Source organism: Pongo abelii, chromosome 8, assembly GCF_028885655.2.
Source record: "Pongo abelii isolate AG06213 chromosome 8, NHGRI_mPonAbe1-v2.0_pri, whole genome shotgun sequence".
NCBI lineage: Eukaryota > Metazoa > Chordata > Mammalia > Primates > Hominidae > Pongo > Pongo abelii.
In genome coordinates, this window is record NC_071993.2 from 67,134,342 (window position 1) to 67,151,781 (window position 17,440).

Sequence of the window (17,440 nt, forward strand, 5' to 3'; positions counted from 1 at the left end):
TGTGTGTGTGTGTAATTTTCAGCTCTAATACTCATGGCTTCTTAGATTAAAAAGTTGGCCAGTGCAAATTTAGTTGTCTTTTAACTATTTCTTTTAAAAAAATGAGACACAACATACCATACAACTCATCCATTTAAAGTGTACGATTCCGTGGTTTTTTTTTTTAGCATATTCACAGACATGTACAGCCATCACCACAGTCAATTTTAGAACATTTTCATGGCATCAAAAAGAAACTTTGTATTTTAGTTATCCTCCCCTCCCCTACAACTCTACCCATCACCCCACCAACCCTAAGCCACCACTGATCTACTCATTATTTCTGTAGATGTGCCTTTTCTGGATATTTTATATAAATGGACTCTTGTTGAGGGAAGTCAGGGACCCCAAATGGAGGGACTGGCTGAAGCCATGGCAGAAGAACATAAATTATGAAGATTTCATGGACATTTATCACATCCCCAATCAGTACTCTTAATAATTTCCTATGTGTGTCTTTACTTTAATCTCTTAATCCCGTCATCTTCGTAAGCTGAGGATGTATGTCGCCTCAGGACCCTGTGATGATTGCATTAACTGCACAAACTGTTTGTAAAGCATGTGTGTTTGAACAATATGAAATCTGGGCACCTTAAGAACAGGATAACAGCGATTTTCAGGGAACAAGGGAGATAACCTTAAAGTCTGGCTGCCTGTGGGCTGGGCGGAACAGAGCCATGTTTCTCTTATTACCGAAAACAGGTAAGAGAAATATTGCTGAATTCTTTCCCCAGTAAGGAATATTAATAATTAACAGCCCTGGGAAAAGAATGCATTCCCAGGAGGGGCCTCTAAAATGGCCGCTCTGGGGGTGTCTGCCTTATGGAGTTGTAGATAAGGGATGAAACACACCCTGGCCTCCTGCAGCGCCCCCAGGCTTGCTAGGATTAGGAAATTCCAGCCTGGTGAATTCTAGTCAGATGGGTTCTCTGCTCTTGAACCCTGTTAAGATGTTTATCAATGACAATGCCTGCACATCAGGACATGGAAGTTCCTTAGTAATTCTAGTTTCACCCTGACCTTGTGATCTCGCCCTGACCTTCTGCCTTGTGATCTTTTGTTGCCCTTCAAGCATGTGATCTCTGTGACCCACACCCAATTCGTGCACTCCCTCCCCTTTGAAAATTGCTAATAAAAACTTGCTGGTTTTGCGTCTCAGGGGGCATCACGGAATCTGCCGACATGTGATGTCTCCCCCAGACACCCAGCTTTAAAATTTCTCTCTTTTGTACTCTTTCCCTTTATTTCTCAGACTGGCTGATACTTAAGGAAATAGAAAATAACCTACGTTGAATTATCAGAGGTGGTTCATCTGATAGACTCTCAGTACAATGTGTTCAAGGTTCATCCGTGTTGTAGCATGTATCATTGCATCACTCTTTTTTATGGCCAAATAATACTCATTGCACGGATATAATACATTTTGTGCATGCATTCATTAGCTGATGGAAATTTGGGTTATTTTCACCTTTTGGATATTACCAATAATGCTGCTATAAACATCTGTGTACATGTTTTCATGTGGACATATATTTTTATTTATCTCGGATATATACTGTAAGAGTGGAATTTCTGGGTCATATAGCAACACAATGTTCAAACATATGAGGAACTGCCTAGCTGTTTTCCAAAGTGACTGTGTAGCAGGACGAGCTGCAGACAAAACTCCTCAGACACCGAGTTAAAGAAGGAAGAGGTTTATTCGGCTGGGGGCATTGGCAAGACTCCTGTTTCAAGAGCCAAGCATCCCGAGTGAGCAATTTCTGTCCCTTTTAAGGACTCACAACTCTAAGCGGGTGCGTGTGAGAGGGTCATGATCGATTGAGCAAGCAGGGGGTATGTAACTAGGGGCTGCATGCACTGGTAATTAGATCGGAACAAAAAAGGATAGGGATTTTCACAGTGCTTTTCTATACAATGTCTGTAATCTATAGATAACATAACCGATTAGGTCAGGGGTCAATCTTTAACTACCAGGCCCAGAGTGTGGCACCAGGCTGTCTGCTTGTGGATTTCATTTCTGCCTTTTAGTGTTTACTTTTTCTTTCTTTGGAGGCAGAAATTAGGCATAAGACAATGTGAGGGGTGGTCTCCTCACTTAACTGCACCACTTTACATTCCCACCAGCAGTGTGTGAGAGTTCCGGTTTCTCCTTATTCTTACCAGTTCTTGTTATTATCATCTGTCTTTTTTATTACAGCTATTCTAGTAGGTGTAAAATATCTCATTGTGGTTTTGATTTGCATTTCTCTGATGACTAGAGCTGTTGAGCCTCTTTGCATAATTTTCTTAACCATTTTTATATCTTTTTGGAGAAATGTTTAAGTCTTCTGCCCATTTAAAAAATTGGGTTATCTTTTTTGGTTGAGTTATAGAAGGCTTTTTAATACTGAATATTAGACCCTTTTCAGATATATGATTTGCAAACATGTTCTCTCATTTTGTAGGTTGTTTTTTTCACTTTTTGGATAGTGTCCTTCAAAGCACAAACATTTTTTAAATTTTTATGAAGTCCAATTTCATCTGTTCTTCTTGTAGTTTATGCTTTTTTGTGTCATGTCCAAGAAACTATTGCCAAATCAAAGGTCATAAAGATTTACTCCTATATTTTCTTCTAAGCATTTTGCAGTTTTAGCTTTTACATTTAGATCTTTGACCCCTTTTGAGTTAATTTTTGCATATAGTGTGAGGTATAGGTCCCACTTTATTCTTCTGCCTGTGGATACCCAGTTGTTGCTATGCCATTTGTTTAAAAGACTATATTAATTTCTCCATTGAATGGTCTTGGCACCCTCACTGAAAATTAATAGATCATAACTAAATGAGTTTATTTCTGGATTTTCAATTATTTTCCATTGGTCTATAGGTCTATCCTATGCCATTACTATCTTGATTACTATAGTCTTGTAGTATGTTTTGAAACCGGGAAGTATGAAACTTCCAACTTTGTCTTTCTTTTATAAGACTATAAGATTGCTTTGGCTATTTTGAGTCTGTTGCAATTTTATAGTTAATTTTTCCATTTTTACAAAAAAATGGACTTTGTGATTTTGATAGGTATTACATAAAATCTGGAAATTAGGGTAGTATTCCATCTTAATAAATCAAGTCTTCCAATCCATGAACATGGGATGTCTGTCCATTTATTTAGGTCTTCTTTAATTTCTTTCAGTAATATTTTGTAGTTTGCAGTATACCAGTCTTGTTCCTCCCTCAGTATATTTATTTCTAAGTATTTTATTCATTATTTTTCTGAGACAGAATCTCACTCTGTCACCCAGGCTGGGGTGCAGTGGCATGATCTCAGCTTACTGCAACCTCTGCTGCCCGAGTTCAAGCAATTCTCCGGCCTCAGCCTCCCGAGGATCTGGGATTATAGGTGCCTGCCACCATGCCTAGCTAATTTTTTTATTTTTAGTAGAGACTAGGATTCACCACATTGGTCAGCCTGGTCCCAACTCCTGACCTCAAATGATCCTCCCACCTTGGCCTCCCAAAGTTCTGGGATTACAGGTGTGCACCATGCTTGGCTGACCTCCCATTTTCTACCACATCGAGTTTAAAATCCCTTGCTTGGTTTTTAAAGCCCTGAGTTCCCCACCCCTCAAAGAAAAAAAAGAAGATTAAAAATTCAAAGGAAGGTTGGGAATGGAGCTGACTGTTCCTCTCCTTGGCAAAGGCCTCATGTCTCTGATATGAGGCCAAAGTGTTTATCAATGCTTCCTGTGCACCAAGCATGGTTCTAAGTGCTTCATGGGTAGGTCATAGAGCCCCACAGCACTCTATTATTACATTTTACAGATCATGAAACGGAGGCACAAAAATGTTAAATAACTTTCCAAGGTCACACAGCTTCTGAGAGGTGAAGTCAGCATTAAACCCCTCAGCCCAGCTCTGGATCCCTGGATCCCATAACCTCTCCAGCAACATATCCTACTTTAAGTATCCTTTTTCTGCTTCTGTGCCTAAGGGCGTATCTTAACTCTGAGCATAAATTTCCTTTAGGGTCTGGTGGGCTATGGATAACATTCCTAGTTTCTTTTGCAGTTGGAATTTTGTATCACAATGGGTGTTTTTGTAAGTATTTCAATGAGGATTGTGAATCCAGCCCCACTAGTAACTATCATCTTAATTCAGAAGTCCTCATGGAATTATGTGAATATAAATTTGGTTTTAATGACCACTGTTATTTTACAGATGAGAAAAATCAAAGCCCAGAATGACTAGGCAACCTCCAAGACATAGAACTAGTTAGCAAACCTGGGATGGGAACTTGAGCTCACCCTTACTTGGTTTGTTCCCTACTATGCCTTGCCAGGTAAACTCTCTAAGAAGCTGCTGAGGTTCAATTGCATCTTTCCTCACCTCTTTCCAAAGTACATCCTCAAAAGCCACGGGCAAACTTTGATTTGAGTTTTTTAGCCTGCTTGATTTCTACTTACATAGGAAAATGGAATGCACACCCTTACCTGAGAATTTCTCAAATTAGGCTGGTGACAAATACCTTTTAAAGCTCCTTTATTTGACATCCTATTAATTTTTTTTAAACTCCCATTGTTTTGTTCCTGACAGATCTGTTATGTTTCAGATGTGACACAAATGTACACTTAGAGGGAAACTTCTTTAATAAGTGATATTTGCCTCAGACTACTGAGGTTATTTTAGAAAACAAAAGCCAAAGTACACTTACCAGGACATTCACCTTGTCATAAATTTATCCAGCATATTTAATTGATTGAGATTTCTGAGTTAGACAGTTATCAACGCATGTGATAAATTGTTGAGTGTGTGGCATTAATGAAAGGTTTTGCTATTGTCGTGGGGAGGAAGCTTCCTGGCACATGGGTGACAGGGCCTCAGAGACAATGCTGCTTGGGTTAGTAGCTGGGGCAGGCTGCATTTTATTACATATGTCCAGAGTCTCATAGTAGACATGTAGACTTGAGGAAGGGGAGGCAATATTTGTATCCCTACTAAAACCAATTATGGCAAACACTAATTATTCAGATTTGAGCCCTTTACTAAAAATCCCCTGAACTGGGTTTTTTAAGTCAGGCTGTCGTGGCAGAGCCAAGCAAGAGAGAAAATAATGGAATAATTGGAGGCTGCTGTCTTTTCACTTCCCACATAAAATTATTTGAAGAGACAGGCCAGAACTTTAAACAGGAGATACCAAGAAAAGTTATAATTTGGATGTCGGCTGTCATGACTTTAGGGTGTTTGCTTAAATGACTTTTCCCCCACTTTCTCTCCTTCCCCAGACATACTTCAATGACAATATCCTCACCCTGATACGGACCCTGGTGACCGGAGGAGCCACGCCGGAGCTGGAGGCTCTGATTGCTGAGGAGAATGCCCTTAGAGGTGGCTACAGCACCCCGCAGACACTGGCCAATAGGGACCGCTGCCGCGTGGCCCAGTTAGCTCTGCTCGATGGGCCATTTGCGGACTTAGGGGTGAGTCCGCAGCACCGAGGTCACCTGAGCTTGCTGTTTGGGAAAAGCTTGATCCTGAAGAACATGGTACCAGATGTGACAAGCTAGGCATCTGTCTTTTCTCCTTCCTATTGTAGATAACTGTAAGAGGTGATATTTATTTATAGTTTACTCTGTATCAGGCACTTTGCTCTATGCATAGTCATTCATTTTAATCTTCATAGCAACCCTTTGATGTAAGTTCTAGTATCACACCTTCTAAGTCAACTGAGGCCCAGAGAGAATGAGCATTGGACCTATTGGGAATTTGCACCAAGGCATCCTGGCTTCAGAGCCAGTGGGCTTTCTCCCTCTTTGGTGTTCTCTTCATGTATCCTCTGCACAAGGTGAGAAGCAGCAGGTGATGCCAGCATGCAGCCAAGGTTGGGAAATATTTCCACAGGCTCTTAGCATAGCTTAGGGATACTCAACCCAACTATACATTAATAGCACATGGAGGTGGCAGGTTTCTTAGTTTTTATATGTGAATATGAGCCAGGCACTGGTGGTTTTCAAAGCACCATAGTAGTCAGTAGTCAGGTGTATCCAGAACCACTGGCCAAACAAACAGAATCTTATGTGGATCCTTTAATGCCTGTAAATCAAAACCTAGACCTTGTAATTTCTGAGAGTGGACCCAGTCACGTTCCCTCATATCCTCCCTGTGACGGAAGTGGCCAGCATCTCCCTTCTGATTCCATGTATCTGCCTAGTGTAGGCACTGTGACAGAAGTGTTCTGTCTTTGCCCTTATTCCCAGCCCAACCCCACAGATGCATTTAAGAGATGCAGCCATAAGTCACAGAAACTGATAAACCTGTTACATAAACAATAGTATTGCCCAGAAAGACTAAATAGTGGAAAAGGAGCCAAGGAAAGGGTCTGTCTCTGTTTTTTCTGAAACAGTGCTGCATACTTTCCCCATATTTTAGTTTGATCATGGACTGGGACCTATGTTAGACTAGGCTTTTTTGAAAGGGAGTTTTCATAGCTAGTGGCTCTTTATACCTATCATTTACTTATTGATGCACTTGATTGGGATAAAGACTTTAGATAATGGTAAGATTTGGTCCCATCAGTGTTCTTTATTATTAGACCTATATGAGAATTCCAATGATTGGAAGGACAAAGACAGTCATTTTATACCCAGTGAAGCCATCCCGCAGTGCCTAGTGCCCTTCATATAATACAGGTAACATCTACCTGAAGCCACCTGGCCGCTGAAGCCAGCGTTTCCAAGTGGATGCATTTGCTTTCACTTTCTGCATCAGGCCCCAGACCCTGGGAAGGTGGCTGTGAACTGATCAGAACTGCGAATCCCAGTTATTCAGCCTGCAGACCCCTGGCTCCTAGGGAAACACATTCTCTTCCACCCTTGCCATCTCTGAGGTCTGTAAATTGTACTTTTCACAGGGTCCTTACCTCCTGAAAGAGTCTGTCACCATAGGACCTGGTGGGGTCCTCCTCCTCGCGGTGGTTTTCATTATCACTCAGGCAGTTTTGACAACACGATCCTATCACAGCGGTTACAGCTGAGCTGGGACTGAATATAATCACCATTTTGCAGAGAAGGGTTCATCTCCTCAGCTGAGCATACATCTGAGACCGTCAAGCTTTACACTTTGACTTAAAGTGAGAGAGAAGCATAATCTCCTTAGAGCTTTCAAACCCCACTGTGACAGGTGGAAAACTGGAGAGATACCAGAGGAAAACCCCATTGTTACCTGATCCCTAAAAATCACAAATATTGGGTGTAGTCTGTTAAACGTGTTGACTTCTTCCACTGCCGTCCCTTGACACATGGACCCTCCAACTTGGGAGATACCAAAACAAGCTTTGATGAAAAGACCCGTTTCCCTGCTGGCCCTTGATTTTCAGGCAAATAAAAAGGATGTTTCTCTCTGTTCTTTCGCTGTCTCCCAGGATGGTGGTTGTTATGGTGATCTGTTCTGCAAAGCTCTGAAAACATACAATATGCTTTGTTTTGGAATTTACCGGCTGAGAGATGCTCACCTCAGCACCCCAAGTCAGTGCACAAAGAGGTGAGTATTGGTTTCAACTCTGCCCTCCCACCTAATCACAGAAACATTAATATCCTCTCCTGTCCCCTACTGTAAAGGCAAAGGTCTGTATACATCTCCTCAACATGCAAATTACTCTGCGCATATTAAATCCAACACTGAGTTTGGAGGTGATGGGAAGCATTTTTCTATAATTACTAATAGTAGATGTAAAGACATTTTGGTAAGAATTCAAGTTTTGTATTAATAGAATAATTCCATCACCCAATTACAAAAGTCTGAATATACAAACATCTCTCCCAAACTCCAGCTACTAGGATAACATCTGTTGGTACCTAATATAGAGATATTTCACATTGCTGGTGTTTAAGATAAGTTTTTTTGTTTTTTTTTTTGTTTGTTTGTTTGTTTTTTGAGATGGAGTGTTGCTCTGTTGCCCAGGCTGGAGTGCAGTGGCACAATCTTAGCTCACTGCAACCTCTGCCTCCTGGGTTCCAGCGATTCTCTTGCCTTAGCCTCCTGAGTAGCTGGGATTATAGGCACACACCACCACACCCAGCTAATTTTTGTGTTTTTAGTAGAGACAAGGCTTGTTGGCCAGGCTGGTCTCGAACTCCTGACCTCAAGTGATCCACCCACCTTGGCCTCCCAAAGTGCTGGGCTTACAGGTGTGGGCCACCGCACCTGGCCCTAAGATAAGTGGTTCTTCTGCCATATCTTGGAATCCCATATTTTTACTTCATATATTTTAAATTGACTCACTTTTTAACTTTTATATATTTATTTTTGAGACAATTGTATATTATCACCTTAAGCAGAAAAATAGCAGTTTAGATGTGCTAATTATATTTTTCTTATATGCATTAAAATAAATGCATAGCAGGCAAAAATTAAAAGTACATCCTAGAATTACCAAAATCAGTGAGTTTGCATAATATACCCTAGGCAACAGTGCTGCAGAGACAAGCGTTTCTCATCCCTGCTTGCATAGTAGAATCAGCTGGGGAGCTTTTAAAAAATATTCTTATTACTCTAATTTAACTGGTCTGGAAGGAAGAAAACATCATATATATATTTTAAAATATGTAAAAATTTTATATATAATAACCAGGGATTATAGTGTATAGCCAGAATTGAGAACAATTGCTATAGACCAGTGGGTTCTCAAACTTTAACCATCATGAGACTCTCCTGCAGAGCTTGTTCAACCACAGATTGCTGGACCCTATCCTCAGCACTTCCAATTCAGTAGGTCTGGGTGGGGTTGCTTACGAACTTGCATTTCCTAGTTCCTAGGTAATGCCGAGCTGTGTGGCCTGAGGACCACACTTGGTGATCCACTGCTCTAAATGAAACAGCGTGATTTTCTTAGTCACATCTGCTGTTGACCAAAGAAGCTCCAACTAATTGTGAAGAGCAACAAAGTAGTGCTGATAAGTAGGCAGGATTCTTAGATTCTTCCACGTGGTGAATTCCAAATTCCAAATTCTCCCACCAAAGTAGATTTTAAAAGGTAAAGAGCGAGAATAGTCTAAGGAGACACTCTGTCATGGTAAACAAAGATCTTGTGATGTATATCTGGGATTGTCCGAAAATTATGAAATGAAAGTTGCATCACACTTCATGAAACCTCTTGCGGTTGGGCTACTTGGAAGTGACTTTGACCTTGTATAGAAAGGTACATGTAGACCACGAGAAGCGAAGTTTGGTTCTTCCATTACTGGCTCTAATTCCACATCTCTGCCTGGGCTCCTGGCTGGCCTCCTTTATTGAGTTAAACAGAGGAAGTTTCCATTTAACAAGGAAAAGAATGTTTAAGGCCTCAGACCAGCTAGAATTGCATCTTCCAGATCCTCTGAAAGTCCTGAGTAACCAGGCCATTGCTTCTGGTTCAGGGAGGGTTGAATTCTCTACTCAGTTACTCTCAGGAGGTGACATCTCTGCTTTCTCTATCCAGGTATGTCATCACCAATCCCCCCTACGAGTTTGAGCTCGTGCCGACGGACCTGATCTTCTGCTTAATGCAGTTTGACCACAACGCCGGCCAGTCCCGGGCCAGCCTGTCCCATTCCTCCCACTCGTCGCAGTCCTCCAGCAAGAAGAGCTCCTCTGTTCACTCCATCCCATCCACAGCAAACCGACAGAACCGGCCCAAGTCCAGGGAGTCCCGGGACAAACAGAAGTACGTGCAGGAAGAGCGGCTTTGATATGTGTATCCACCGCCACTGTGTGAAACTGTATCTGCCACTCATTTCCCCAGTTGGTGTTTCCAACAAAGTAACTTTCCCTGTTTTCCCCTGTAGTCCCCCCCCTTTTTTTTACACATATTTGCATATGTATGATAGTGTGCATGTGGTTGTCATTTTTATTTCACCACCATAAAACCCTTGAGCACAACAGCAAATAAGCAGACGGACCAAAAGTTATTTATGATTCTGGGGGAAAAATAACCCAAAGGCATGCTCCAGACATAAATAGCTCACTGCAGGAACGAGTCACAGATTAGAAGGGAGCACTTGTGATCAATGTCAGTTAGGCAGAGCAAGTTTATTTAATGTAAAAGAAAAGTTGATTCTGATTTATCAGGATTATCAGGGTGCTTTGGGTTTTGATTTTGTTGTTGTTGTTTTCCTTTCTTTCTTTTTTTATACACACAATAAGTTAGCACATGTTTATTTGGAACAAGCAACCAAACAGCAATGAAAACATATTGATTGTTTCCAGTCTCTGGGCTGAGGATTGCGAAGCATTTGAAAAGCTTTCACAATTTGTGTAGATGATTATGAAGGACCTGCTTGTTGCAAGAGAACATCAGAGATTTTTTTAGTTACTCACCAAGGCCTTTTGTCCCAGAGCCAGTTCCCTCTGGGAGTTCTTATGAACATTTCTCACCTTAATATGGAGGAGAGAATAGTATTCCAATCATGGATGTATCAAATTCTAGTCATTTAGTTTAAGTGAAAAGAGGTTTGATTGCATATTAAATTGTTATTCTGTCTCCTTATGTTGCCATATGAATAGCTATTTTTTTCTTTCACTTTTGACATTTGGGATGAAAAGCCATATGTATCATAAATATCAGATGTAAGTCATTAAAAACTGCCTTCCTGGGACTTTTACATCTTTTAAAAGGTGAATTACTTACCTTATGTACAGAATAAATAATGCTCAGGAAAGAGCAAGTATTTTTCCATGCATTCTCAGGGGATCTTTTTACTCCCCTTTGTTTGATTAGTTAGGGCCCCAATGCCAGGTAGGAGGAAGGGCTGGGGCAATGGTAGAGTGAGAGGAAGACAAACCCAGCTGCAGATCATGTTTTTCTAGGAGCCGACATGCTAAATAAATTAGAATGTAGGAGGATCAGCCACAGTTGACTCAACAAAGACAAAAGCCAGCCACCACCTTCGACTGTTGGCACAGCTGCACGGTGCTGGCTGTCCCAATGCAGAAAGCTGGTGGGAAAGAATTCCTCATCATCATTTTCTTTAATGTAGCCAATTTAGGCAGGGTAATGACGGCAATAGAGAGCTGCTCCTTGTCATTATGAGACGTGGGATAAGAAGAGTGCAACAGTGAGCCAAACACGTTTTGGTATAGTTATTTTTTTCTTTTGTTTTCTTTCTTTTTTAACACTTAGTAAGCATGAGAGGAGAGGTAGAAAAATACCCTTTTTTCAACATATAGTTGTCAGATGCTTTGTGCATGCAAATCATGCTTTAGGCAGTGCAGTAGTTCTTAAAAATTGGCCAATTCACCATAACCAATTTCTCTTATGGATGGACTAGGCTGGTATATACATATTTGAAAAGTTTACTTCAAAGAATTCCATCGAATAGAATAGGGGTAAAAGGGAGGAGGAAAACATGTCACAGCTATACCATCTCTAAAAAGGTGTTTTTATGGTGAATGTTTTGGATTTAGATTTTGGATCCCCTGTCCCCTCAAGCATGATAGTTTTGGAGATTTGCTTGCTGTGTGAATTGACAAGCACTTTTACTGACAAATGGTGAGGCTCAGTCAGAACCTCCACCCTCCCCCACACCAAAGACAGGGGCAGCTTAGTATTCAAACCAGTATTGTGGTGGGGAATAATTATATACACGTAAATTATCAAGCCCTATGAGTGGAAGAATTTTTTCAAATTATTTTTGTCTCTCTATATATTGATTTATATTATGTATAACTATCTCTTTATATAAAACTATATATAATTATATATATATAACTACATAATTATATATATAACTATATATATATAACTATATATATGTATCCCCTAGTATTGGATCATGAAGAGCTCTTCATGCATTCTTTGCAAAGGAGGTTATAAAGTTATGCACTCAGAACATTTATAACTATAAGAATGTGCCAGTTAAAGTGCTCAACAGGAAATATGACAGTTTAAAAGCATTGTAAAACTCACATAGCTTACTTCTCTCTCTAAAGTGCAACAAGGATGAATAGAATGGGCCAAGGTATGACAATTAATGGTTCTGCATGACCTAGCCACTGCTGGGGGTTTTCTTCTATAACGTTGTCCTTGTGAAAACTTTTGTGAAATTAAAAAAAAAGGAGTTACAAATTTTATTCTGTTATTGGTTTGTTTATTTTTATTTATATTGTTCTGTTTGTGGTTTTATTTATTTTGTTTTGCTTTTCCCCCACTCCCCTTTCCCTCTCCTTTTCCCTTCCTTCTTCTCTTCCTTCCTTCTTCCACTTTCTAAATTGCTCAGCGCGATGAGGCTGTGCTGCTGCTATCGCTAGATTCCTTAGAGTTTGTTTTGGTGTTCTTGGGTGTGGGGTTGGGTAATTTGGGGGGAACTTCTCTCCATCTGGCTTGCCTTTTAATCTGCACGTGGCCTCCCTGCCCACCCTGGTACCTTGCTCCAAGTCCGAAAGCATTTTCCCATCAAGAAACCCAGCTTCCTTCACTTCCCCCATTGCCACCCCCCAATCCCAGTCCCCCCATCGGTCTGTTCACATCTCTGTGTTCATCTTGGCAAGACCTACTCAATCAAGTGATGATGCCGGTTGATAAACTTTTCTGGAAAACATTTACAGCTATTCCATTTGGCAAACCTGCTTCTCTGTCAATATTTCGTCCTCCTTTAAACCAGGAGGGTATTAATGGCAAAAACATTGGTCTTCTTTATGCTTGATCAGTATGACTCAAATTAAAAGTGTTCTGCTGTGTATATCAACTCAATAGCCCACACCCAGTTGTCTGGGAGCTGATGGTTCAGTCACTGTATTACCCAAATCTTTCCTGCCAGCTGCCTTTCAGACATTTGTTAAATCCCAACCAGAGATCGGGCAGATAGAGAGAAGTAAATCCAAAGTGCGTTTTATATACAGTCTGTTAGCAACTCCAATGAGATGATATTGTGATGGGAATGGAATGGGAACAGACTATGATAAGAGATGGAATTTTGAGGTTTTTCTGGACTTTGGGCACACAGTCATGCCCCAGTGGTAGATAATTGAGAATCCACCATATTTGACTAACGATAAATTTGATGGTGGAGAAGGATCATTACTACTTCAATTTTATTTGCCAAAATTACTATATTATACTTTCCTTAATAGAGTGAAGAGTCCCCTCCATTGTTTTCTGTTTGACTCCAAACTTCCCCTTCCTCTTTCAGTAGCGCATCTGCTTACTTAGGAAGTAGGCATACAAGTTTCCTATTATTATATCTCTTCCTGTTCACTGCCTCCCGCAAAAAAAAAAAAAAAAAAAAAATGGAAGTAAGGGTAGAAAGTGAAAGAGTTCTTTGAAAATACAGTATATACATTTAAAAAGTTAGGAACTGTATTATCTGCACCATTCTAGAAGAGAAGAAATTTGTAAGCCATTTAGTCCAACTTGCTTTGGGCTTTGAAAGGGGTGAACAATAAGTAGGCTGGTAAACCAGAAGGCACGGTGAAGCCTTCTCAGTCTCAACACTCGTGTGATCATGGCATCATCAGTGTCCCTAAAGTCTGCTACCCAGGTTCTTCCCAAAGCCAGTTCAAATGGATGGAGAAAGCTGGACCCTTATACATACAGTTAAACTTCTGCCACAATTGGGAGAGGTTTCAAATTCTGTTCTGAATATTAAAGATTATGACCCAGAACCTTACCATCGGTGTTCAATAAATATTTGATATAAATTGACTTACACATTTTTATACCTTTAACCATTTTCTATATTACCCTTGTCCTCTTGGTTTAATTTTTTTAAAAATATGAGTGCCTCTACATGCCTCATGATGCTGCTGTGCTGGTGGCACTTTCTCAAGCTGGTCACACAGCTTCTGAGAAAGGGGAATAGCCCTGTAAGCTCAATGAGTAGAGAGACTTGACTATGCCTCTTGGCAGCATCGTCAAGATCCCAGGTGACCAGAAAAAGCTTTTGCCTGGCTCTTCTGCAGCATGGGAAAAGCCTAAAGGTGTCTGCATCCCGATAGAGACAATTAAATCAACCTGCCAGGTTCCTATAGCAACAGGCTCCTTGAAAGAGAAAGAGGAGAGTACAGAAACTCCAGGGCCTGTGGAAGTCAAGACAGGGTAAAAATCAATTTCTTAATCAGCTTCTTTCAGCCCATCCCTGCTTTGTCACAATATGATAAAGAAGTAGCTGTGGGCACCGGTCACTACACTGGCTGACTGTCTCCCATGCAAGATTGCATGCCCATTGCAACCATTGGATGTGAGAGGGATTATCCCCTGCCACCTGAAAGGGATTAGTGAAGAATCTGTCCTCACGGTGTTGGCTGGACCAAGGGCCACAGAGGAGGGCTGGGAGAGCAGTTTGCTCAAAGAATGGCAGCATCAGACTTTCAGTTAAAAGAGATAGCGTCATGGTAGCCAATTGCAAAGTGAGAAGGTTTTTCATAAACGGTAATTGCTTTTGTTCCGGTACAAATAATTTGTATCTCTATGAAATAAGCATACTTTGCTCACAGAGAGGAGAGGAGGTAGTATGTGTGGGTGGGGACAGTGGGGGCATCAGGGTTTGCTGGGCAGAGGAAGTGTGCCAGGCTGCCTATCACAAATGCAGGACAGGAAACCACACAGCATTATCCTTGAAGGTCGAAGCTCCTTGTTAGCCCTTACTGTTCTCCACGGTTGTCTCTCTCCAAACAGAATCTTTTCTTTTTGAGCCTTTTCTCTCTCAATCTCAGCTTGTGGTGTAGTGAGAAGAGGGCCAATTATTCCAAATGCTTTTGCTGTATCATTGTCTCCCCTTTTCTGTGATCTTCTCTAGGGAGTACTGTGAAAAGGCTAAATCCCATGGCACTGACAACCCACAGAGCCAACAGAGAAGCTCAATTCTCACAGTGCAGCCTGTTTCTTCCTCTGCTGGTGGCAGCTCAGTTAGCCCAGCTCTGGGGCCCTTCCCTGCAAGAGCCCATTCCTCCAGGGTGACCTGCAGCCCTGTGGCTGGAGGAGGTTTTGACCCTTATTTTAAACCCTGTGATCTCAGTGATGAAACTAGAAATGCAAGAAACAGATGGCTCTTAGATGGGATAGGATGCCTGGTGAGTCAAAGCCAATATTTCAGAGGCACAGAGGCACCCTGGGAGGGGAGAAACCCTAAGCTCCCCAGAAATAACACCAGGTTACCTCTTCCTCTCCTTTACCTTCCAAATGAAGATGACCAACCAAATCCCCCTCTGTCACCTCTGCTGCCACAATCCATGTTCTTCAGGATACACCCCTGTATGCACACCCCTGTTCTCTACCCCCAGAATCTTTGCTGAAGGGCATCATTTGTCATCACATTCAAGAGGTACGACCCATGCTTACATCATCCTTTAGTACTGATAGTACTCAGGCTAGTACTAAACTTACTCTAAAAGCTAACGCTTCAGCAATCGCCTTGGGCCAGGCATTCTCATGAGCACTCTTTAGTTACCTATACAAACTCAATCCTCACAACAACTTCAGATGGAGATGCTGTGTCTCCATTTGAAAGACACAGAATCTGAGAGACACTAGAGTCTGTGAAGTTAGCCACTGTGATATAATGCCTGCTGATATTATTCATAATACTCATAACCTTAACAACTCACATTTACTTACCATGTATCTGGACCTGTGTAAGTGCTTCAAGGGTACTAGCTTCATTTATCTAAACAACACTATTAGGAAATTTGTATCATCAGCCCTATTTTACAGAAAAGGAATGAAGCTAAGATAAATTTTCTAATAACTTGTTCAGAGCCACACAACTAGTATGTGAGCCAGATCTGCTTAACTTTCACCTCCTGCCCTGTGCTGTCTCCTTAGCCCGCATCTCCTTGCTTCTTCATGGTGGACAGCTGATAGCATGGCTGGTCTTGATAGTTGACATCTCCCAATGGCAGTGGCAATTGCTCTACCAGCATCTCTCTGCAGTTGTTTTCCAGAGTTTTATCTTGTCCCACTAGCCCCCTCCCAGCCACAGACTGAAATGACTCTTCTTTCCTAACTCCACGAACTCCTGGCATGTCACACATTGTACTCAGAGCACTGACAACAGCCATCTCATCCTTAAGAAGCTTATTAAGAAATGAGGCTATTTTTCTCTGGCAGTGAGGAAGCCCTCCCACCCCGATCAATTGCCCTTCTCATCTTAGAGATGAAAATAAAGCCCCTGGAAATCTTTCTGGTGTGTGAGATGAAACAGGGAGTGGAGATAAAGTCAGGGATTTGGATTTATCCTTGACCACGGCAGCATTCATTAGAGCTGCTTCCCTGAGTCCTCTTCCTTGTGGTCAATTTTGTAGCCACCCATTGGCATTGTTTCTTCTTCAGAAGGCAAGATTCAATACATCAAATTGTCATTGTCCTACTTGAAGCACTCTCCATGGATGCTGAATGGCTGGCGATCATTGAAATGTGTGTTCCTCGGAAGCATGTTGGGAGAATCTGTTCGTAAAATACCTTTGCCACCAGACATTTTAGTAAAACGCCCAGAGCATTCATATAGTTCCATTTCCTGAACATCCTACATAACCAAGTCTCCAAAAACACACACATTTATATCTCAGGAGGCACCCAAATTAAACAGCTGTTTCTCAGGCATAAGGAAGACCTCAACTCCTCACCACAATGTGTGTTAACACAACTCATTCCTTGTGTTGAGGCAGCATGGCCAAAACATGGGCTACTCTGCTTAGATTTTTTTTAATGGCAAGAAATGTAAAAGGAAAGAGAAGCTTAAATGAGGAAATAATGCTCTCTTTCTTACAGACAGCAGAAGGAAATTGATATTCTCTCTGCCGTGAAAGGTCAAAATGCCAACTTTGAATTGAACTGTAAAGACTAAATTCTGAACAATTCTTCTCTGCAGCAGTTGTAAAAATTTCAGCAAATTGCAGCTGTCTTAGGTCTTTCACCCAAAAGACCTACTCATTTCCATCAGCTGAGTTCACTCTTCCAACCTGGCACGTCCAACTTAGCACTCAATCCCTTTGCAAAATCAGTCTGCATAACAGCATGGCCAAAACCGAGGGCAGCTCAGGCAACCTGAGCACAAACACCAGGCTCAACCTCTCTGAAAATCATCTTTACACATAAACCCCTGAAAAAAGTCATAGTTTGAAATTGTTTCAGCGGCCCGGCAAAGCTTTTAAAACATGATAACCATCACACTTTACTCCTCTCTGAAAGGTTAGTTTAATCGTAGATCACAAAAAATCGGTTTCCACAAATGCATAATGGTTCATCTATGTCACACTTGAACTAAATGGTTTTTTAAATGGAGCTGAAATTATTTTGATGTGTACACAGTCCTGGATTTCTATACAACCTTTTTTAACCAGCCCATCAGGAACCTTGCCTCTAAAGCCTCATTAATAATTCAGATGTGCTGATGACTTTAAAAGATCTATGGAATTGAAGCTTAGGGAAAAAAAAAAAACTCTGCTTGACAAAAAG

The 17,440-nt window shown here is 41.3% G+C and overlaps 1 protein-coding gene across 10 annotated transcripts in view; it reads left to right on the plus strand.

Annotated features, from left to right (window-relative positions):
- Positions 1–17,440, plus strand: part of KCNMA1 (potassium calcium-activated channel subfamily M alpha 1) — an 838,033-nt gene that overhangs the window by 813,920 nt on the left and 6,673 nt on the right. For 6 of the 10 annotated variants that reach the window (XM_054522407.2, XM_054522408.2, XM_024253359.3 and 3 more), the window contains 3 exons: positions 5,301–5,495; positions 7,436–7,554; positions 9,491–9,715. In XM_054522407.2, the coding sequence (XP_054378382.1) occupies positions 5,301–5,495; positions 7,436–7,554; positions 9,491–9,715 (539 nt within the window). Of the gene's footprint in view, positions 1–5,300; positions 5,496–7,435; positions 7,555–9,490; positions 12,121–17,440 lie in introns of those variants that run through there. The other 4 variants (XM_054522412.2, XM_024253363.3, XM_063727600.1 and 1 more) reach the window with 2 other exon arrangements.